At 42.0% G+C, this 24398-nt stretch overlaps 1 protein-coding gene across 1 annotated transcript; it reads right to left on the minus strand.

Annotated features, from left to right (window-relative positions):
• Positions 1-538: 538 nt before the first annotated feature.
• On the minus strand, positions 539-13059 carry LOC129441503 (NLR family CARD domain-containing protein 3-like). Its single transcript, XM_073871757.1, has 6 exons — positions 12919-13059; positions 10150-12199; positions 9214-9387; positions 8960-9136; positions 1806-1852; positions 539-1717 (listed from the first exon to the last, which is right to left on the minus strand). The coding sequence occupies exons 2-6, from the start codon at positions 12126-12128 to the stop codon at positions 1182-1184; spliced, it is 2913 nt and encodes a 970-aa protein (XP_073727858.1). The 5' UTR covers positions 12129-12199; positions 12919-13059; the 3' UTR covers positions 539-1181.
• Positions 13060-24398: the final 11339 nt, after the last annotated feature.

The following is a 24398-nucleotide window of genomic DNA, read 5'->3' on the forward strand; positions in this document are numbered from 1 at the left end:
AAAAATCTTCTGAAAGGGAAATTCATATACAAAACAATGGCTGGTGATTCTGTTAAAATGTAAACAGGCTGTTGTTAACACCCATTTCCATAAAGCATCTATATATGTATATATGATTAGAATATTAAAAACCTGAAAAGTGTTAAATTAGGGTAAATTTAGAATGGATAAAAATGTGCGATTAATTTGCGATTAATCGCAGTTAACTCATGAAATCATGCGATTAATCTAGATTAATTTTTTTAATCTATTGACAGCCCTAATTGCAATATATTACAATATATTTCAAGTAATATATTGGTAAATATATTTTCCTTTCGTAAGGGTTTACTTCAGTCTAAACCCATGTACGATCATTCCCGGTGTCCCCCATAGTTTTGGTCTAGTTTTAGACTCACTTGATTTTATCGAACACCAATGTACTTGAGTTTACCTTACATCATTAACAGTGCACACATACAAAAGGATTCAAAACAATGTGACTCAGCACAGCAGAGCAAGCCACAGTTGCGCAAAGGTGCATTGCAATTCATTAGTTGTCATGGTAAATGTGGAAACTAATGATGTTGTCATCGCCTAAATTACATGCGCAGGATACTTTACTTCCTGGACATTTGCACACCCGAATAAATCGCACCACAATCCCAGAGTTACCAAACTCTGACAACCACTTACACGTAGTCTAGGGTTAACATTACCAGTTTGTCATGCAAACCGTGCCCCATTTCAAACTAAACTGTCAGTTTTAAAGCCACCTTAACAAAGCCAATGCTATCTCTTAATGATTTTCTGGTGCTGGTATATGACTGGATCAAGTTGCTAGGCTGTAGCCTGGATGGTTGCTACAGTTGGATGGGCAGGTGCCAGTAAAACACAAAGACAGACAACTCAGAAAAACTAAAGGGTCTCATGGGATCCTCCAATGGTTTTAATTCAGTGTTCCAAGTCTAAAGACCCAAACCTTAAGTCTCTACTACCTTCTAATGCGGCGTTATGGCTTGATCATGTTGCTGTACAGTAACTAGACTGTTCTACATGGTTGCTAAGGAGGGAATGTATGTTGCTAGATTAAAACTGACTGCCAGACCAAATAAAAAATACTCATCCTCACTTATCTATGATCTTCTGCAATATGGTTTAGTTTATGTTGCTGTTTATGTCAGCCTGCACTGAATGATTGCTCAAAGTGAGTTGTTAATCTGACACAGTGAGACTTCATAACGAACCATAAATCCAGGATACAGAGGTTCGTTGAATTTTGTGTTGACTGTGTGTATGTGTGTGAGTGTTTGTGTATCAGAGACGCTGTAGAAGGACAGAGTTCCTGCTGACCAGTCCAGATAAACTCCTACTCTGTTAGACAGAGGTGAAGGTGGAGGTATGCTCTGGATTTTATTATTGTGCCAGATGTCAAATCCATTGACATTGCAGAAGAGACTCCAGGACTTTTCATCAAGCCCAAACAAACTGTTACTCCCTTCTTTTCTGCTGGTGTCTTTATATGTCACTGCTATACGAGTCCACTCATCCCATTTAACCTCCCAGTAACAGCGTCCAGTCAGACTCTCTCGACACAGAACCTGAGGAACACCTTCAAATCTCTCTTCATGTTTAGGTTTCAACTGCTTCTCTTTCACATAAGTGACCTTTTTATAATCCTCAGACAGAACGAGACGACTGTTTGCTGTGTTTGGATCCAGTGTGAGATCACAGGCATCTGAAAACAATATTAGAACATCAGAATCTCTATAAGACATTAAAACATTAAACTGACCAAATATACACATGTGATAATAAGGGCCTACATTTTCGTAATCCCGGTGTAATCCTGAAAGGTTCTCCATGTTCCAAACTAAAAACCAAAATCACACATTAGGAAAGTTATTGACAGTTGCAATATAAAATATCTGTTCAAACTGAGCTGCTTTGGTCTTTTAGAAATTGACAGAAATTGAAAAATAAACGTATAATTTGCAAAAAGCTCATAAACAAAAATGTCTCAGGTTACACATGTAACCCAAGGTGGGGACCAGGGTCTGTCCACATAGAAAGGGTACAAAGTTTTTAACACGTAACCCTTTTAAGATAAAAGCAATACCCATTTCACCCAGAAATATCAGACATAAAGGAATGTTTTCTGCCTTTTCCATCGAAGATGCCACATCGCCTCGGCAGACTTGAGTCTGGAACCGTGAGGCATGAGAATATTGTCTGACTTGTCAAACAATGATGCAATGGCAGCCGGTCGGTGCAGGAGGGGTCAACATGCAGACTCTCAAATCTCTCTCGGACGCAGCAGAGACAGAGGGTTGAGAAGAAGCTGAAGCCGTCTCAAGTGCCTCAACTAACATCTGCGTGCCCAGCAACCAAACACGTCAAGCTCCTCTCTCAAACCACTGTACCAACATACAAATAACGCGCTTGCTTAGGGCACAAAAGTTAAAGCCGGCTTTGACAGACGCTCTTTTATAGCTATAGCTTCCTGGGTTCCCTTTCAGTCGGTCACTACGACGTCACGTCGTGACCGACGAATTGGGAACTCGCTTAGAGAGACCAATCTGCTTCGAATACTACTAAAACGCCAATGAACTTGGCATTGAGATATTTGCATAATGCTGGCGCCGCCCCGCCAGGTGCGTATATAAGGCGCACGTGCAAATAGGGAAATCAGCTTTTTATCGCTTCGAAAGCCGGCAGTATCTGCTACTGAGAAGCTACTTTACTCTGTTGGGATCGATTGCGGAAGTTGGTTGGACTGGCAGTACCACAGCGGACGCTTCGCAGTATTCCACAGGCTCTGCATCTTTTTGTTTGAGTTTAGTGTGTGCGTTGCCTTTCCCTGTGCGCATCATCAACTGAGCATCTGAGTGAATTTCCCTAAAAGAGTGATACGAGAGAGCTTTGTGCCTTGTTAAAGGCAGCCACTCTCTCGTATATCCGGAGATTAGCGTCCTTTTCAGGATGGCTTTTCGTCCGTGTGATCTTGGATGCGGGAAGTATATGGGTCCGAAGGACGGTCACGAGCGTTGTCTTTCGTGCTTGGGCATCGAGCACGCTGAGGCAGCGTTCGCTGGGGGTAAGTGTTCTCACTGCGAGAACATGTCCCTTGTGGATTTGCGGAGACGGTTGTCTTTCCTCCGGGAAAAACGCAACCCACATCCAGCGAGTTCCGAACGCCGCCACGGAGCGGCCGTGAGGCTCTCAAAGGATGATCTCCGCATCACTGTGTTGAGCCGGTCGGGGGATTCGTCCTCCGGCTCTCAGCCTCCTCATCCACAGCCGGTTGATGTGCCGATGGAGACTGCAGAGTCGTGTTCTACGATGTCTGCAGGATCTGTCGTGCCTCCCTCCGGGTCCATGGAGACCGCAGCATCCGAGGGTGGGCCCTCTCCCTCTGAGGACCCTGACGTCCTTCCCCCCTCCGGACGGGTCGTGACGCCGGAGTTCGATCCAGAGATGGTGGCCGGGCTCGCTTGAGCGGCGGAGACCGTAGGGTTAGAGTGGGTTCACCCCCCTCAGCCCGAACCGTCCTGCCTGGATGATTGGATCTTTGGAGCTGCCCGGGTTTCACAACCCTCTCCGCCGGTACCATTCTTCGCCAAGGTGCACGAGGAGCTGACTAGGACCTGGAAGTCACCGTTTTCTACTCGATTACGGTCGTTTCAGCCCTCCCCCCTCACCTCCCTCACCGATGGAGCTGCTAAGGGTTATACGGGGATCCCCCCGTGGAGCGTGCGGTCGCGATGCAGCTGTGTCCGGCCACCGCTCCCTCCTGGAAGGACCACCCAACCCTACCCTCCCGTGCTTGCAGACAGTCTTCCGGTTTAACGGGGGCTGCCCACCAGGCATGCGGAGAGGCGGCTTCAGCCCTGCACGCTATGGCGTTGCTGCAGGTCCATCAGGCTAAGGCCTTGAGAGATCTGCACCAGGGAGGACATGACTCGCCTGTGCTTTCGGAGCTCCGGGCCGCTACGGATCTGGCCCTCCGTGCTACGAAGGTCACAGCGCAGGCCATCTATGGCTCTGTCTGGCGGACATGTTGGAGGCGGAGAAGAATAAGTTCTTGGACGCCCCCGTGTCCCAGGCGGGTCTTTTCGGTGAGTCGGTGGAGTCTTTTGCCCAGCAGTTCTCCGCCGCCCAGAAGCAGACGGAGGCGATCGCTCAGATCATGCCCCGGCGCAAGCGACCTGCATCTCGCCCTCCTGCGCCGGCGGCCCCGTCTGCTCCTCGCCGAGGGCGCCCTCCGGCGGCTGCCTCCGCCCCCCCCCGCTAGAACATCTTCCAGGCCACGGAGGGGGAACAGCCGTCGGCAGCCCACCCCGCCCGCCCCACCCGCTTCCCGTGGTAAACGGAAATCGAAGCGGCCCTGAGACGGGCGACCTGGATTTGGATGGGATCACTCAGCGGGAGATGGTGATGGCACTACTCCTTCCACCGGTAGAGGGCCGGGTGGAGAATCTTTGGTTTCGTTTTGTTTCTGTTCCGCAGGCTTCTCAGCCGGCACCCACAAAACCACAAAAAGAGTGCATTCCTTTTCCTTCTCCAGGTCTCCAGAGGATCGAGAGAGATGTGAGCGGGCAGTCAGATGCTCTTCCTCCCTCTCCTCTATCGCCAGCGGGTGTTCTGGGGAGTTCGAGTTCTCCACTGCGGAGACCGGACCACCAGCATACCCTTCGGAGTCTGCGTCCTCCGCTGAGGAGGCCGGACGACCGTCTCCCTCAGCGGGCTCAGGTCAGTGTCACACACACACACATACTGTAGATGCTTATGCTGTCACGGCAGACGCACCGGCAGTCCCGCCTGTCCCGCCTCGCCGCGGGTTCACCGGTTGTGCCGTTAATTCCTCTCGTACGGTCCCTGGGGGCTTGGCTTCAGCTTCCCAGCCCGTCTCGTTGGGTTTTACGCACGATCCGCCTCGGTTACGAAATTCAATTCAATCGGCACACTCCCAAATTTGCGGGCGTACGTTTCACCACGGTGAAAGCGTCCGATGCACATGTACTGCGTGCAGAGGTCAAAGTCCTGTTGGCGAAGGACGCGATCCAGCCGATCCCTCTTACCGAGATGAGATCGGGTTTTTACAGCCCGTATTTCATAGTTCCCAAGAAAGGCGGCGGGTTACGACCGATTTTGGATTTGCGTGTCCTGAACAAATCTCTTCAGAAGAGGTCTTTCAGGATGATTACACCGAAGCAAATTTTCAGTGCAATACGCCCCCACGATTGTTTAACAGCGATAGACCTGAAAGACGCGTATTTTCATGTGTCCATTCTCCCTCGTCACAGACCGTTTCTCCGGTTTGCGTTCGAGGGTCGGGCATATCAATACAAAGTTTTACCGTTCGGGCTGTCTCTCTCTCCCCGTGTGTTCACGAAAGTAGTGGAGGCGGCGTTAAAGCCCCTCAGAGAGAGCGGTGTTCGCATTTTGGCTTACCTCGACGATTGGCTTATAATAGCGCATTCTCGGCGGACGCTGTGCGAACACAGAGATCTAACACTTCAACATCTCGCCCGTCTGGGTCTTCGGGTCAACTGGGAAAAGAGCAAACTCTGCCCCACGCAGAGGATCTCTTTTCTCGGTATGAAACTGGACTCGATCGATTTATCGGCGCGTTTGACAGAAGAGCGCGTTCAATCAATTCTGACTTGCCTCGGGTCATTCCGAGGGAAGAATGCGGTCCCTCTGAAACAATTTCAGAGACTCCTGGGGCGTATGGCAGCTGCAGCGGCCGTGACACCGCTCTGACTGCTCCATATGAGACCGCTTCAGCGTTGGCTTCACGATCGAGTCCCGAGGAGAGCGTGGCGTGCCGGCATCCACCGTGTAACCATTACACCTGCGTGTCGCCTAACATTCCCCCCGTGGTCAGACCCCGCGTTTCTCAACCGGTGTCTCCATGAGACAGGTCTCCCGGCATGCTGTTGTACACACAGATGCCTCCGACACGGGCTGGGGAGCCACGTACGACGAGCTCACGGCTTCGGGGGTGTGGACAGCACCCCAGTTGCATTGGCATATCAATTGCCGCGAGTTATGGGCAGTATATCTGGGACTCGTACGCTTCGCTACGGAGCTGCGAGGGAAAGATGTGCTAGTGCGCTCAGACAACACTGCGACTGTAGCATATATCAACCGTCAGGGCGGTTTACGCTCCCGTCACCTGTCGCATCTCGCTCGTCATCTCCTCCTTTGGAGTCAGAAGCATCTGAGGTCCCTTCGTGCCATTTACATCCCGGGATCGCTCAATACAGCGGCAGACGCGCTTTCCCGAGCGGCGCGCCCCGGCGAATGGCGACTCCACCCCCAGACGGTTCAGCTGATTTGGAGGAAGTTCGGTCGTGCACAGATAGATTTATTTGCGTCACCGGACGATACCCATTGTCGCCTGTTTTATTCACTAACCGAGGGCAGCCTCGGCGTGGATGCGTTGGCACACAGCTGGCCGCGGGGCATGCGCAAATACGCGTTCCCCCAGTGAGTCTAATAGCACAAACTCTGTGCAAAGTCAGGCAGGACGAGGAGAGCCTTTTAATGATCGCCCCGTATTGGACGACCAGGAATTGGTTTCCGGAACTAATGCTCCTCGCGACAGCCCCTCCCTGGCGGATTCCCCTGAGGAAGGACCTTCTTTCTCAAGGAGGGGGCACATTATGGCACCCGCGCCCCGACCTGTGGAATCTCCACGTTTGGTCGTTGAGCGCGCACAAGGTTTAAGTGATTTACCCCAGGCGGTATCTAACACTATTGACGCGGCACGAGCTCCGTCTACGAGACGGGCTTACGCGTTAAAATTGAACCTTTTCGTCACTTGGTGCTCTTCGCAACGCGAGGACCCCAGAGAATGCCCTATTAACATCGTGCTTTTATATCTTCAACATAGGTTAGACGGTAGGCTGTCACCCTCCACTATTAAAGTTGATATCTGCTCATCACTCACTTATTAATGGCAGATCAGTGGGCCAGCAGGATTTGGTTATCAGATTTCTAAGAGGCGCTCGCAGGCTAAACCCCTCGCGCCCCCCTTCTATTCCTCCCTGGGACTTGTCCATGGTGCTGAAAGCACTTCAGAGTCCTCCGTTCGAGCCTTTGCAGTCTGTGAGTCTGAAGTTTTTATCTATGAAAGCTCTGACCCTACTAGCATTGGCCTCAGTGAAAAGAATAGGAGATTTACATGCATTCTCTGTTGACGATTCATGCCTTCAGTTTGGTCCTGCTGTCTCGAGCGTGACATTGAGACCCAGACCAGGCTACGTGCCCAAAGTTCCCACCACTCCCTTCAGAGATCAGGTGGTGAGCTTGCAAGCATTGCCTTTGGAGCAGGCAAACCCAACAGAGGCTTTGTTGTGCCCCGTACGCGCACTGCGATTCTACGTGGACCGCACGCAAAGCTTCAGGACCTCGGACCAGCTCTTTGTTTGTTATGGTGGTCAGCAGAAAGGGAAAGCTGTCACTAAGCAGAGGATGTCTCATTGGATAGTTGATACTATCGCCCTAGCTTACAATTTGAAGGGCATTCCTTGCCCCTTTAATTTGAGAGCGCATTCCACAAGGAGTGTTGCCTCATCTTGGGCATTAGCTCGTGGTTCCTCGCTGACAGACATTTGTAGAGCTGCGGGTTGGGCGACACCTAATACGTTCATTAGATTTTACAATGTTCGTATTGAGCCTGTATCCTCTCGTGTTCTTTCCTCACCAGGGAGGGCACGGAGAGCAGACTCGCAAGTCGGCTTGCAGCCTCCGACTGAGGCTCCAAATTGAGTTTTCAGTATGGAAGGCTAACAGAGCAAAAATGCGTAATGGTTTGATTTGCTCTCTCCACTGCCTTGACAGCCTTTGTTGCGGAGCATTGGCTGTCAGCCTTTCACTAGCTGTATTCTTACGAACCTACGTGTTTGGCTTGGGCCCCACATTGCGTCCCAACGGGTTCCTTTGTGAGTATTATTCCGTGGGGTTAATCCTACTAGCCCACGTTTCCCTTAGCAGAGCACTGCTTTGCTTACACAGCCACGGCTGTCATTTTCCTCAACTACGGTTGACTTTCGCCCACCATTAGCCCTTAACGGGGCGGTGGCTTCCGCAGCGTTCCTATCCCGCTCTGGTAGGGCGCTTCCCAGTCGCTGGCACTACTGTGGGGTTAAAGGAACATCTAGTGCCCGGCCTTCTGCCTTATTTCTCCATTCCCTTAAGGGGGGATTTGGAGAGTTTTTTGCAGACACTGGAAGAGGTCAGCCCCTAGTGGCGTTTTGGTAGGGATTCCCAATTCGTCGGTCACGACGTGACGTCGTAGTGACCGACTGAAAGGGAACGTCTCGGTTACGGATGTAACCCTCGTTCCCTGAAGGAGGGAACGGAGACGTCACGTCCCGTCGCCACAGGTGCTGCCACCTGCTGTTTAGGCCGGTCACCTTCCGGCTTTCTCAGCGAACAGAAGCTGATTTCCCTATTTGCACGTGCTCCTTATATACGCACCTGGCGGGGCGGCGCCAGCATTATGCAAATATCTCAATGCCAAGTTCATTGGCGTTTTAGTAGTATTCGAAGCAGATTGGTCTCTCTAAGCGAGTTCCCAATTCGTCGGTCACGACGTGACGTCTCCGTTCCCTCCTTCAGGGAACGAGGGTTACATCCGTAACCGAGACGTTCTACATAAACCCAACTATGATTTCACATACGTGATTCAGACGCAGTCACGCAGAGGCATTCACAAAGCGTCACTACGGTGACGTTGCCCGAGTGCTTCAAAAGTAAACAACAAATACAAAGAAAAAATACAAATGTCTAGCTTTATAACAATAACGCAATTATTAAACATACATGCTTGCACATATTTTATACTTTTATTTAGTAAAGTTAGTAAAGTTTAGTATTTAGTAAAGTTTAGTAAAGTTTTTGTTCTTGACATAGTTTTTTAAAGTGTCTCCTGGCAAATATTTAAGTTTTTTTATTGTGTTCAGCTTACTTTAGTTTCTCGAGTCTACACTTGGGATCATTAAGTCTCTGAGAGAGCATCTGACGTCCTGAGTGTTGTGGGTGATTGTAGCTCAGATCCAGCTCTCTCAGGTGTGATGATGGGTTTGAACTCAGAGCTGAAGCCAAATAACAACAACCTTTATCTGTCACCATACAACCTGACAATCTACAGAGAGAAACAATAACATGTCAGTTCATACTCTTTAGTTATAAATCAGTAAATCAGTATCTAGAAATAAATACGTCAGTATCTCTAGTTTACAGTCTGGACTCTTAAGAGCATCAGTGATGAGCTTCACTCCTGAATCCTGCAGGTCATTGTTACTCAGGTCCAGATCTCTCAGAAGACAAGATGAGGATTGTAGACATGAAGATAAACTTTCACAACACTCAGCAGTCAGATTACAGTCAGCAAGTCTGAAAGAAAAACAAAATCAGTTATAATGGTCATGAAAATTACATGTACTGCAGTGTGTCATGTAGCTGTTAATCAATGTAAACAATGTGCATGAGAAATAAAGTTATTGGCTTCTAAAGTAGGGAGTCGACTCTGAACCGCATTTTCGAGTCTCTGTATTATTTGCGTATCTCCCGCCTGTTGTCTGTCTACGTATGAAGGCAATACTTTGCATAATCTCCACCTACAGTCTTGCCCACAAGTAACAAAAACCCTGACCTGCCCACAGACACTTTCGCTAGTTAGTATGTTAACATCATGTCGAGAAGACACTGTGTTTTGAGCTGTAAGGCACGATTGTGTTGTTTTCACTACATTTTTAAGGCAGGTTTTCAAACACTTGATGTCTTTTCAGTAAGTCATGTTAGCACTAGGTCAATACATGTTGCACTTGCTGGACTGTGCGGATACTGTGTCAGCTGACTAATCAGAGCAAAATAGGGTACCGTGGGGTTAAGGCAGACAAAATCTTTAAAAGGCTTCACACAAATTGTTTGGGGATCTCTGAGAAATGGGGCTAATATTCAATTGATATTTTGAGAAAATGACAGTGTTTTTTGACCTTGCATGCATTTAAACTTGTTTTTGGGGACTCCTTAACAATGTTAGGAAGCTTAGAAATTTGACCTGACTGGCACTTTAAATGCCATCACAAATTATAATTATTTTAGAAAGAGATAATAATCTAATCTAAAAGTCTAATGCATTAACTGAGTACTGACATAGCTCTTGTGCAATTGCTGACAGCTGGTATGAGTCTTCTTCTCCCCTCCTGTGTTGTGTTGTATTTCTTCAGATTCAGCTCATCTAGCACCTCCTCTGACATCTGAAGCATGTAGGCTATTGCTGAACAGTGAGCAGCAGAGAGTTTCTGCTCTGATTGTTTGCCTGATCTGACAAACTTCTCAATCTCTCTGTACAGAGTCTGATCATTCACTTCGAGAAGACACAGAAACAGATTGATAGACCTGTCAGTTGATAGATGATCATGTTTAATTTTATCCTTAATATACTGTGTGACTTCCCCGATGGTCTCTAAACTGTTCTTTGTGTGTGTCAGTAGATCCTGTAAGAGTCTCTGATTGGACTCCAGTGAGATGCCCAGCAGGAATCGCAAGAAAAGATCCAGATGTCCTGTTTTACTCTGAAGAGCTTTATCTACGGCACCTTTAAGCAAGTCCTGTACTGAAGCAAAATGTTTCAGAGTCTCCATTGTTGTACTCATGTGATAGTGAAACACATAAAGAGCAGCCAGAAACTCCTGAAAGCTGAGATGTATGAAGCAGTAGATTTTCCTCTGATGTATCCCAGATTCCTCCCTAAAGATCTCAGAACAGATCCCAGAATACACTGAGGCGTCAGTGATGTCTATGCCAGACGCTCTCACCTCCTCCTCATAAAACATCACATTACCCTTCATCAGCTGTTCGAAAGCCAGTTTAGACAGTTTGACAATCATTTCTCTGTTAGACTGCAAGAGTTTCTTTGGATCTCTCTCATCATACTTCTCATTCTTCATATTCATCTGGATCAGCAGGAAGTGGATGTACATTTCAGTCAGAGTTTTTGGGATTTCTGCTCTCTCATTGTCTTGTTTCAGGATGTCTTGAAGCACAGTGGATGAGATCCAACAGAAGACTGGTATGTGACACATGATGTGGAGACTTCTTGATCTTTTAATGTGTGAGATGATTCTGCTGGCTTGATGTTCATCACTGATGCTCTTCCTGAAATATTCCTCCTTCTGAGCGTCATTGAATCCCTGGATTTCTGTCAGACGGTGGATGTATTTAGATGGGATCTGATTGGCTGCTGCTGGTCTGGAGGTGATCCAGATGAGAGCAGAGGGAAGTAGATCTCCTTTCATGAGATTTGATATCAACACAGGCACTGATGAAGTCTCTGTCCCATCAGAAACTTTCTCAGCATCTGAAAACATTAGTGTCATTCTGTTTTCATCCAGACCATCAAAGATGAACACAATTTTACACTCATCATAAATCTTTGAGTCCAGATCTTGAAGTTCAGGATGAAAGTCAAGCAGAAGTTTGTGAAGACTGTACTGATTATCTTGAATCAAGTTCAGCTCTCGAAAAGGAAGCACAAACATAAAATCTACATCCTGATTGGCTGTTCCCTCGGCCCAATCCAGAATGAACTTCTGTACAGAGACGGTTTTTCCAATTCCAGCGATGCCTTTAGTAAGAACGCTCTTGATTTTGTCTTTTCTTTTCTCTGTTTTATGTTCTGGTTCAGGTAAGGGTATAAAGATGTCATTGCAGTAGATTGTTGTGTCTTGTAAGTGTTGTGTTCTGGTGTTTTTCTCCATGTGTAAAACCTCATGTTCTTCATTCACTCCTTCACTTTCTCCCTCTATGATGTACAGTTGTGTGTAAATCCTCTTTAGGAGGGTTTGATTCTCTTGTTGTTTGATTCCCTCAAATAAACTCTCATATTTGTTCTTCATGATGGTTTTGTGTTTGTCTTTGACTCTCTTCAGGACATCATCTACTGGTTTATGAGAATTCTGATGCAGGTTTTCAGATTCATTCAGCAAGTTTGGTTCTGTGTAGAGCTGCCTGAGGTCAGAGGTCACTGCTTCATCGCTGAAACCAGGCGGTTGATGAAGGGAGTTTTCACTCTTCATAGACACACAGCTAGGTTCTGAAAAAGCTGAGTTGGTTTTCCTTTTAAGACTCATTTTTGAGGTGTTGGTCCACCTTCTCCTTATAGTGATGAGGTTTTTAAAGGCAGTTTTGCTCTTCTTTCAATCTGTAGAAAGAGGCAGCTGCAGTATTAGACCTCCACATACATATATGTAGCTATACAGATACTTCCTATAACTCAACAGATAGCCTGCAGCACAATGGTAACAACACCAAAGGCATGGGTTTAAATCTGCATAAGGGCTGATAAATATGTACACATAATTGCAGAGTGAGTTGCTTCAGATTAAAGCAATAGTCATGTAAACATTTTAAAATAAGAATTTAACCCTTTTCTTGAATACAGACACTAGTCATCAGACACCTAATATCTCAGCATACACAGTTGATCTAATACATTTTTTAAAGAGTTAGTTTGTTATTTTTAAGGTGGAAAACCCCAAAGATGTGGAAAAGCAGATGAATGTGATATTCAGTATCAATACTATTGTATTTCCCCCAGAGTAATTAATAAAGTGGTGAATTTCCACAAAATAGTGTCCTTTGTGTCCAGTAAACAATTTCATATTTCTCCATATACTGTATACGGTACATAAATGTTGTTCATGATGTCACCAGAGTTGTTTTGAATTGTATACTGAGTCAATCAAATATAATATGAAAACATTGTTTCAGGTGCAAACTTAAGTGACGTTACAAAAGCGTAATTAAGAGAATAATTTAATAAATACATATTACTTTAAACAGACATGTTTTATAGTTATATAAATTATAACTTTATTATAATAAACTTTATAATTAGCTTCACAATATAAGTGTACGTACCGTGAGAGATGTTCTTGCTGCTGAATGTCACTTTGTCTAAATGTAACCTGTTTGACCTGTTTTCCCTGTTTATTCTTGTCAGAGAAAATCCCCATGTTTTACAGCCAACAAACCTCCAATGATTACCTTTAGCTACTGCTTGGCGAAATCTGATTGGTGGTTTAATAATGCTGCTGAAATTCTGATTGAGTAATAGTTTCTATATACTGTATATATGGCTTTATGTGTGTGGCTCATCATGTCAAAATATATGTTTCCCGCATCATGTGAACCTATGTGCATAATGTGTTGTGTCAAAATAGGTGTCTGCTGCAGAGGCATCAAAGGGTTTTATGATAAATGAGACACTCGATTGTTAAGTGTCTTGTGAGTATCGCATGAATGTGAGCGTCTCTTTATAAACCCTTTTGATGCCTCTGCAGCAGGCACGTATTGTGACATGACACGTGATGCACATAGGTTCACAAAAGGCAGCAAACCCGTTTTGAATTCCTGCCTTCTGGGAAGAGAAGTCACAGCAGGCCACTGATATATTTATATGAGGAGCTCAGTTGCAAAATCTGGTAAACACCACCTCCATCAAAAATGAGATAATTGAATTATCTGCATGTATTTTATGTTCAAGTATTTGCATGTATTTTATTATCAAGTATGTGCTTTAAATCCTCCTTAACCCACACTTGCTTCATTAAGACATACCGCTTTATCAGAATCGGCTAAACGCCACATTGTTTTGTTGGCAGAGTTTGCTAAATGCCACATTGTTTTGTTGGCAGAATCTGCTAAACATCATGCCAAATTTTTGTACTTGTCCTCTAAAGCTAGGGCCACATTTAAATATTTTTTAAATCTTATCAGATTTTTTAAACTGTATGTTTACTGTATGTTTGGCAGGGGATGTGCTTGTCACTGAAACTGTGCTGCTCTCAGTCATTGAAGCTCTAAGGCAGGCAAAAGCAGCCTTCAAATAATCTTTACTGATCCTACTGGATCTATCTGCCATTGTAGATACTGTTGACACTCAAGGCTATGGGTGTCTCTGGCACAGCGCTACTATGGTTCAGGTCTTACCTCTCAGGGAGGTCATTTAGAGTATCCTGAAGAGGTGACGTCTCTGAACCCCAACGTCTCATTACCGGGGTACCTCAAGCTCAGTGCTTGGACCACTGCTCTTTTCTATGACATTTACATGACATTCCTGGCTTTTCCTACCTTTGCTATACCACTCTGAACCCCAACGTCTCAATACTGGGGTACCTCAAGGCTCAGTGCTTGGACCCCTGCTCTTTTCTATGACATTTACATGACATTACTGGGTTCCATGGCTTTTTCTTACCTCTGCTATACCACTCTGGATGAAGTATTATCATCTCCATCTGAACTTAGCAAAGACAAAACTGCTTGTCATATTATCTGTCCCTAAGATTCATCACAATCTTTTCATTTAGCTTGGTTCTTTGACCATTACGCCTTTCAGGACAGCCAGAAACCTGGGTTTGGTCATTGATGGTCAGCTTAATTTCACCCGGGTTTCTGATACTACTGTAAAGAAACCTTTTGTTAGAATGTTTTGGGGTCAAGCTATATTTGCAGCTGACTAATTGGTTCTAGAAGGATTTTTTACCCGTGGTCATCGCTCCATGAAGCAATACGTGTCGTCTTTGTTTATAACCTTGCAGGCTGAAACATCAAGTAAACACCACCTATGTCGCTAAATTCCACTGTGCCGTTTTTCATTTGCGCATGTAAATAATTCGCCTGAGATTTAGGTAAGAGATAACAGAGTTTATTATGATAATCAGGCTTAATAAGATTGTTAGGCGATTTAATAGTGAAAGTCAAATGTGTATAGGCATAATATGGGCAAAATATAGGTAGCCGTAATAAATAAATTAAAGATACATTTGGAGCAATTCTCTTTTAATGGACCAACTAAAGCTTCACAAGAGGAGAGGTTCTCATTTTGTACCATATCAGGTGAAATCCTAAATGTGACCCTGGACCACAAAACTAGTAGTAATGGTCTTTTTTTAATTGAGATTTATACATTATCCAAAGCTAAATAAATAAGCTTTCCATTGATGTATGGTTTGTCAGGATTGGACTATATATGTCCGAGATACAACAATTTGAATATCTGGGAAAATTTAGAGAAAATCACATTTGAAGTCCAAATGAAATATAAATTAATAATAAAAAGTTTTTTTTTTAGTGCTCTCTACTGGCTTCCGCTGTAATGACCTTGTTGATTGAATGGGAGCGAAGTAAGCTTTTACATAAACCAAACTTAAAGGCGGAGTCCACGATGTTTGAAAAACGCTTTGGAAAAGGAGACGGGCCGACTACCAAAACACACTTATAGCCAATCAGCAGTAATGAGCGTGTTTACTAACCGACATCCTTGCCGGGTTGCATATGTGTGGGACGGGTCTATCAACAGAAGGTCCAGATTCTATTGGGGTAGGGGCGTGTTTGTTTAGGTGATTTTAAATATCAACATTGGCTTTCAAACATCATGGACTCCGCCTTTAAATGGGAATTCCCCTAGGAACGGGTAGAAAAGTATTTATGCGAGTTTCTGGCCAATTTATATTGCGGTTTTGCTGCTGCACTCAAAAAAAATAAGGTTTTGATATATTTACGTTAGGAAATGTACTAAATATCTTGATGAAACATGACCTTAATATAATATACTAATGATTTGTATATTACTTATACTAATGAATACATAAAAGAAAAATCTACCATTTTGACCAATGCAATGTATTTTTATCTTTTCCTACAAATATACCCATGCGACTTACTGGTTTTGTGGTCTTGGGTCACAAATGTCCATGAAGCAAGTCACTTTTCAATATCTTTACTAGATGTGGGACATCTGGCATTAAATATAACTTCCTATCTGGTTTTGCTTGATATGAGTGATTATGTCATAAGCTGTTTCTGATGTGCTTTGTATTTGTTTGGATTATTATTTATATACAAGTTTATGTTTCTCTTTGTTTGGTTGTTGAAAAATAATTTTGGTTGCTTTTTCTGGTCTAATGGGCACATTGGATTAAGAAAGGTTACCAAAAAGTTTTTATATTTTATTTTATGTAAAGTTCACTCCAAATGCCTACCACAATCCTCGATTAGAGCTGCCCATGTCAGTGGTGATTTTAACCACATATAGCCCTATGGAAGCAGCTTTGTCAATAAAATAGCAAATGACAGGCTTGTACATTGGCTCATTAGAGAAATTGCCTTGTAGTGGTAAGTAGGGTTGCCAACCGTTCCGTATAATACGGAATCGTCCCGTATTTGACACATAAAATTCTTGTTCCGTATTGAACTGATACGGAACGCAGTTTTTTCCGTATTTTATGAAAATTAATTCAGTGCAAATACATGACAGACACATAGCTTATAATATGTCAGCCATGAACGAAGACCGCGTCATTTGTATAAGAAAACCCTGAGGGTGCAGTAATTTCTCAAATCTCTGTTTGTCTATGATCAGCGTAGCGTTTTAACATCTTGCAGCCCCATCAGCTTTTAATTGGTCGTTTCAGTCATTTTGATGTCACGTATCATAGCAACGATGACGACAAGTGACAACAGCGGGAAATGTAAAAATGACTGCATCCGAGCAGCCGGCGAAAAAGAAACGAGCACAAAAATATAGAATTGAATGAGAAAATGACTACCCGTGGCAGGAATCCGTGAGGGACAATGAATACAAGGCCAATTGTACCATATGCCGTCACGTTTTTCTGTTTGTCACGGCGGAGTGTGTGATATTAAGCAGCACGCATGAGGAGATAATCACAAGAGGAGCGAGAGGCTGCGGGCACAGGATGGAACAATGTCAAGGTTCATTGTCCGTCAGTCATCTCCAGAGGCTCATATGGTATGTAATTATGTTGATTTTTAAAACTCAAATATAGTTGATAAGAAAGTGTGCTCTCCCTCTGTTCCTGTGTTCCGCTCCCTCCCGTCTCATAAAGTGTCAATAATTTCCAATGGGTTTCTTATTAAATAATTATGGATTCAGATAGCTCAAGGTTTAAAAAGGGGTGGGGTCTTTGAAGAGGGCATATAAACTTATCAAAACCATGGTTCATTGTTGGCAAAATGATCATGATAGCCTCTATATTTCACATCTATGTGGTTCAGTCTTGTATACTTATTAGGCATACTTTGCTATTCATGAAATATTTAGGCCTAAGAAGTTGTATGAAATATATATATCTAAATTTATGAATTAGCTTCCACTATTATCACCAGAAGTCTTCATTTCAGGGGTTATTTTTTTGTCACCGGACCCAGGCAACCCCCCCATCAACAATCAGCATGTCAAACACCTGCCCTAAAAGTCAAAGTATGCTCCATGTTTGGTGCTTGATGCAATGTTCTTCTGTGCAGGGTTTAAATGTTTGGGAAAGAAATCTCCATATTCTAAAGCTTGCGGTTTGTTGATCCTGTGGCAAAACATAGTTGTTGAATACAAATGTAATGAATTTATAAACCTACCCACTGAGCAAAGCGTCTTAAAAAGACGTTATTTCGACGTCCCATGAGGAGCCAGAATGAAAGTTTTTATGACGTCTTTTTTTGCCCTGTTCTGAACATCCAATATTGATGTCAAGGGGACCTCCACACAAAGTAAAACTATTTAAAATGTGGCCATTTTAGACATTATATTTGTTTATATAATCTTTATATATGAATAAATGTAAAAAAAATATTGCTTATAGATAATTCCCAAATATACAAGTTCCACCTTAACTATCTGCATCTGCAATCTTGCTCTCTCTCTCTCTCTCTCTCTCTCTCTCTCTCTCTCTCTCTCTCTCTCTCTCTCTCGTTCAATAATTGAAGTGAAGTGACGTGAACTTCACTCTTCCTCCCACGCTTGCTCTTGCTGGATAATTGTTACATGTACATTCTCTAAAACAATGTCATCACCATTACAAACAGTTGTTTTAACAAAGCATTGTTTTGAAGTAGGACCATACTAAACAAACCAAATTTACTTTATTTTTTGTAATTTCTACGGCTCATTTTTGAGAATTTACAAGATTCTGATGTTTTATTGAACATGTTTTGTCACCATCATGGTGATCAGTGTTTCCTTTAGTTGGGTAGTTTGACTCTTTGTTTTTATATTATAATGTGTGTGCTTGATGATGGTGTTTTTAAAACACATTATTAATGCACCAAGTGTTACCAATGCTTGTGGCTTCCCATTAATTACATTGATGGTCAGAAGTGGTGGTATAATATAACTGAACTAACAACACAGATAAAACATTATACATTTTGTTTAAAAGTAAACTTCTATCTCAGTTTTGTTTGGAGCTGCAATGAACATACTTCGGTGCATACTGCTGCCTACTGTAATGGAAATTGAAACCTTGTGGCTGTAATCAAAAATCTAAAGTCCAGAAATGTTTGACGCAGATGCATACATCAAGAATCAGCCCATGAATCACAACGATGGTGAGTTTTCTAAATGTTGCAGTGCATTGCACCAGCGTATTATAAAAACTTATGAGTCCAGAGAGTGTCACCACTGTTGTGATTCATGGAGTGATTCTTGATTTCTGCATATGTAACAACAATATCTGGACTTTGGTGGTATGAACCTAAATAAGTTGGATGTGACACCTCAAATCAACTGAGAAATTGAGACAATACTACATGCTCTACAAAATTAATTCACAGACTTTACATATGTGGAATTACTTTGATAAACGTTCAGTAAAGTTGTAAGATCCACATGTGAGTTTTGTTTATAACAAATTTTCTTTGCAACAAATAACATGCTTTAGCAAACACTCTTAGAAAGACCAAACACTACTATAAAGAGTCAAAGAGTCAAACTACCCAACTAAAGGAATCACTGAGCGTCATTATGGTGACAAAAGATTTTCAATAAAACGTCAGCATATACAGTCTTGTTCAAAATAATAGCAGTACAATGTGACTAACCAGAATAATCAAGGTTTTTAGTATATTTTTTATTGCTACGTGGCAAACAAGTTACCAGTAGGTTCAGTAGATTCTCAGAAAACAAACAAGACCCAGCATTCATGATATGCATGCTCTTAAGGCTGTGCAATTGGGCAATTAGTTGAAAGGGGTGTGTTCAAAAAAATAGCAGTGTCTACCTTTGACTGTACAAACTCAAAACTATTTTGTACAAACATTTTTTTTTCTGGGATTTAGCAATCATGTGAATCACTAAACTAATATTTTTTAAAACTGCTTGACATCTGTGTGGCATGGAGTCAACCAACTTGTGGCACCTCTCAGCTGTTATTCCACTCCATGATTCTTTAACAACATTCCACAATTGATTCACATTTCATGGTTTTGCTTCAGAAACAGCATTTTTGATATCACCCCACAAGTTCTCAATTGGATTAAGGTCTGGAGATTGGGCTGGCCACTCCATAACATTAATTTTGTTGGTTTGGAACCAAGACTTTGCCCGTTTACTAATGTGTTTTGGGTCATTGTCTTGTTGAAACAACCATTTCAAGGGCATGTCCTCTTCAGCATAGGGCAACATGACCTCTTCAAGTATTTTAACATATGCAAACTGATCCATGATCCCTGGTATGCGATAAATAGGCCCAACACCATAGTAGGAGAAACATGCCCATATCATGATGCTTGCACCTCCATGCTTCACTGTCTTCACTGTGTACTGTGGCTTGAATTCAGAGTTTGGGGGTCGTCTCACAAACTGCCTGTGGCCCTTGGACCCAAAAAGAACAATTTTACTCTCATCAGTCCACAAAATGTTTCTCCATTTCTCTTTAGGCCAGTTGATGTGTTCTTTGGCAAATTGTAACCTCTTCTGCACATGCCTTTTTTTTAACAGAGGGACTTTGCGGGGGATTCTTGAAAATAGATTAGCTTCACACAGACGTCTTCTAACTGTCACAGTACTTACAGGTAACTCCAGACTGTCTTTGATCATCCTGGAGGTGATCATTGGCTGAGCCTTTGCCATTCTGGTTATTCTTCTATCCATTTTGATGGTTGTCTTCCGTTTTCTTCCACGTCTTTCTGGTTTTGCTCTCCATTTTAAGGCATTGGAGATCATTTTAGCTGAACAGCCTATCATTTTTTGCACCTCTTTATAGGTTTTCCCCTCTCCAATCAACTTTTTAATCAAAGTACGCTGTTCTTCTGAACAATGTCTTGAACGACCCATTTTCCTCGGCTTTCAAATGCATGTTCAACAAGTGTTGGCTTCATCCTTAAATAGGGGCCACCTGATTCACACCTGTTTCTTCACAAAATTGATGACCTCAGTGATTGAATGCCACACTGCTATTTTTTTGAACACACCCCTTTCAACTAATTCAACTAATTGCCCAATTGCACAGCCTTAAGAGCGTGCATATCATGAATGCTGGGTCTCATTTGTTTTCTGAGAATCTACTGAACCTACTGGTAACTTGTTTGCCACGTAGCAATAAAAAAATATACTAAAAACCTTGATTATTCTGGTTAGTCACATTGTACTGCTATTATTTTGAACAAGACTGTACATCTCTGTTAATTAAAGAGAGAGAGAGAGAGAGTTCTACATGAGCAGTCACACTTAAGCTGAGCTCCTGTTACAGTTTTTTACAATCACTTTGCTACTATTTTCAGAACCTTGATGTCATTTTTCACAACTCTAGATACAAAACTCAAAACGGTAATCACTTGTAACACAGGCTGTCTAGTGTTCAAAACATTGCATTGTGCATTCACATCTTTAAAGACATCTTGCACTTGCACAATCATTGTTTCAAAACACAAATTTACTGTGAAATACCATTGAAACATAACTATAGATCACCCACACACAAGCAACTGATAGTTTCACTAAGTCATTGTTTGTACAATCATTAAGTATTGTAGAACAAAATTGGTGATACAGATTTCATTATGGTACATGTAGAGCAAATACATATCTGTAAAAGTACTGCAGTAGTAGAGAGAATACGACAGACACATTGGAATCATTGAACAAAGTTTGTAATGTATTGATGAAAACACTACAGTACAATCACAACATAGGTCACATCATTTCACAATCTGCACTCAATCATCAGTAACAAGTTGGCAGAATTGGACAAGCAATTACGAGGGCCTGCATCTATACAGTACAGTGATAATTGGTTCATGCTCCATGCTTATTGGTTACAATGAACTTCATTATCTTGAAACTTTCATGATTTTCAGTAAACATGGAAGATTCTTTGTCTGTTTCCATACAACTATTACGAATAATGCAACAGTTACTTATCATTTTGGGCAGTTGTATTGATTGATAGTTAGATCATTGTAAGAAAATGAATAGACACTTATTTGAAATGTGATGTGTGAATAGCCTTTTGAAACAGTAGTACTTTGATGTTAAGTTGTGTCATATTGAACATGTGATTTTGGTTGAATGAACAAATGATCCAAGTTTTATGTGTATTGTATCCAAGCAATTGAGAAAAGAGTTAAGAGTTTTGAAAAATGTGCATTTTGATCTTTGGTTATGAGTTTTGTATCTAGAGTTGTGAAAAATGACATCAAGGTTCCGAAAACAGCAGCAAAGTGATTGTAAAAAACGGTAATGAAATAGAGGATGAGATGCACTTTCTTCTTGTTTGCCCAAAATATAAATCCACAAGGGAATTGTTTTTTGCCAAATTTGAAAACTTGAATTGTTCATTTTTTACTTTAAACAATCCAGAAAAACTCCAATATTTGCTTGGAGAAGTTGATGTAGCAGCAAAACTAGCTGCAAAATATGTATATACAATCCACAGTTTAAGAGATGTTTAAGATATTTTGTTTTATATACATATTTGTATAATTAATATGTTTTTAGAAACAATCATTTTATAGACAATTGTAAATATATGCATTGTTGTATTTATGTTGATTTTGTTATGGATGTCTATTCTCTGTATGTATGTATTTATTTAAAATGCTTTGGCAAAAGAGAGAGAGAGAGACAGCATTTAAGGTGGAACTTTATCTATGAGCAGTGCTATGTTTTTGAACACACATTCATATATAAAGATAACATGATTTTAACAGCTTAACAAAATATTCTACAAAAATACACGTGATGTTTATGTTTTTTTTGACTCAGAACTCATAGACCACATTTGTATAAAATATTTTTGTTTTGATTTCCCGAACCCCTTTTGGACGTCTACATGACGTCCAAGAGGGGTCATAGTCAGACGTCCAGATACTGGACCAAATCTGCACGTTGTATAGACATACAGATAAGGGCCTGGACCAACCGACCTAATATAGACATGATCTGCACGTCGTGCGGACGTCTCATGTTTGGTGGGTAAATGTGTTTACTAGAAATATAAAAAGCCTCATTTTGACTTCAAAATTCATAAAAGTTGTGTTCATTTGTGAAAACAAACTTGTTGGACAAAAAGTGTGTTATAATCGTTTGTTAAAAACAGAGTTCATTTTGGGGATTATCGAAAATCTATGGCAAAAATTACGAGAACTACAACACTGTCTAGATGAGACTGTTTATGCTTAATTTATTGCAAAGACATAGTCAGTTTGAAAGTGGTGCTTACACAAACATTTGCTTTTGAAGTAAATTTAGCCTAGCAATGTATCAGCCAATCAAAATTTGAAACACATCACTCAACCGCCAATCAGAATAAGATCAACAGGTCATCGTTGACCAGATGGTGATCGTAAGAGGTTTGTTGCATGGTGTTTTACAAAGAAAGGTAAGTTTTAAAGTATTAAACTTACTGTGCATGACAAGGATAAATGATTATCTCATGATGGTGTTATTTGTTTATTTGTTTGTCGTTATTAGTGACGGAAGTTATTGTGCTCCATTAATGACACAACATACTGATGGATCCTACCTTAGATCCTCACAAGCAGAATGTTTTTATTTTTGTGTTCTCTGGTTTATTTCTAATCATTTATTTACATAATCATCATCATATGGTTAGACCTGATCTAACCATACTGTATATACGTATAAATTGCCCACACTCCTAAAACACGTTGAGGATTTTGTTAGGATGTGTAGTCATCAAATGTTGATCCTGATTAGTTTATCCTACAGGAAACGCTGCACTCTAAAAAATACCTTACGACTTAATTTTGACCCATAAGGGGGAAATATTGGACAGAACACAATGCTGGGTTGTTTTAACCCAACTGCTGGGTTATTATACCCCATGGTTTCATAAAAACAACCCAACATTGGGTCATTTTTAACCCAGCATGGGGTAATTTACAACCCGCATGTGTTCTGTCCAATACTTACCCATTACCCACTGCGCAAAGTGACGTCAGAATGACGTCTTTTTCATGGAATTTTTGGACGTCCGAATTCGGTACATAAAAGGGGTTGTTTTGTAACGCCAGGCGACGTCTTTTTTGCGACGTATTCTGCACGTCTAAATGTTTACATCCGTAGGACCTCCGTGTAAGGAAAAAAAGACATGAAAAAAGCGAAAAGAAATGATTGTCTCTGCACTTCACCCATCCATTTCAACACCGAACGCTTCAGTCATTTCCTGCCGGCCGCGGGTTTCGAACCACCGATCTCTGGATCACAAGCCAATCTCGCTAACCACTCAGCCACAAGGCCATATGTTACTTTTGTATATAAGGCACACTTATTGCATTCATAACACGAACGCAACATACAGGTGAGAATATTTTCATGTTAAATTGTTAGTATGATCATATATTGTAATATAACGAACTACGCATTTAATTACAGATTTTTAATTGTACATTTAGATGAATTTGTATATAAATAAACAAAGCAGAAAACACAGTATACTGTATAAAATAATGTAGACTATTGGTAAGTATTAATCATGTTGGTACAATAATGCTGATATTTGTAAATAACATTTTTTATATAGGCCTAATCATGTAATACAGACATAGGCCTGTCATAGACGTCCAAATGACCTCCAAAGAATTACCCAGTTCAAACGTCAAATGTTGCCCGTAAATATGACGTCCAAATGACGTCCAAAAAATTACCCAGTTTAAACGTCAAATGTTGCCCATAAATATGACGTCCAAATGACGTCCAAAATATTACCCAGTTTAAACGTCAAATGTTGCCCATAAATATGACGTCCAAATGACGTCCAAACAATCACCCAGTTTAAACGTCAAATATTTCCCGTAAATATGACGTCCAATAGGGTCATGGTTGGAGGTCCAAATAGTGGAACTAGTTTGGACGTCGAATAGATGTCCAGAATTGGTCATGGACCGACGGACCCAATATAGACACGATCTGCACGTCTATTCGACGTCCTGTGTTTAGTGGGTATGGGTCAAAAATAAGCCAGCCATTTTTACAGTGTGTGCACAATAAATAAACATACTTTTTCAGAAATTTGCGAGAAATGCAGATGTGAATGCAGCAAGTAGGTGGGTTTAAAAACCCCAAAACAGGTTGAACGAGCTTT

This window comes from Misgurnus anguillicaudatus, chromosome 2 (assembly GCF_027580225.2).
Source record: "Misgurnus anguillicaudatus chromosome 2, ASM2758022v2, whole genome shotgun sequence".
In the NCBI taxonomy this organism is placed as follows: Eukaryota; Metazoa; Chordata; class Actinopteri; order Cypriniformes; family Cobitidae; genus Misgurnus; species Misgurnus anguillicaudatus.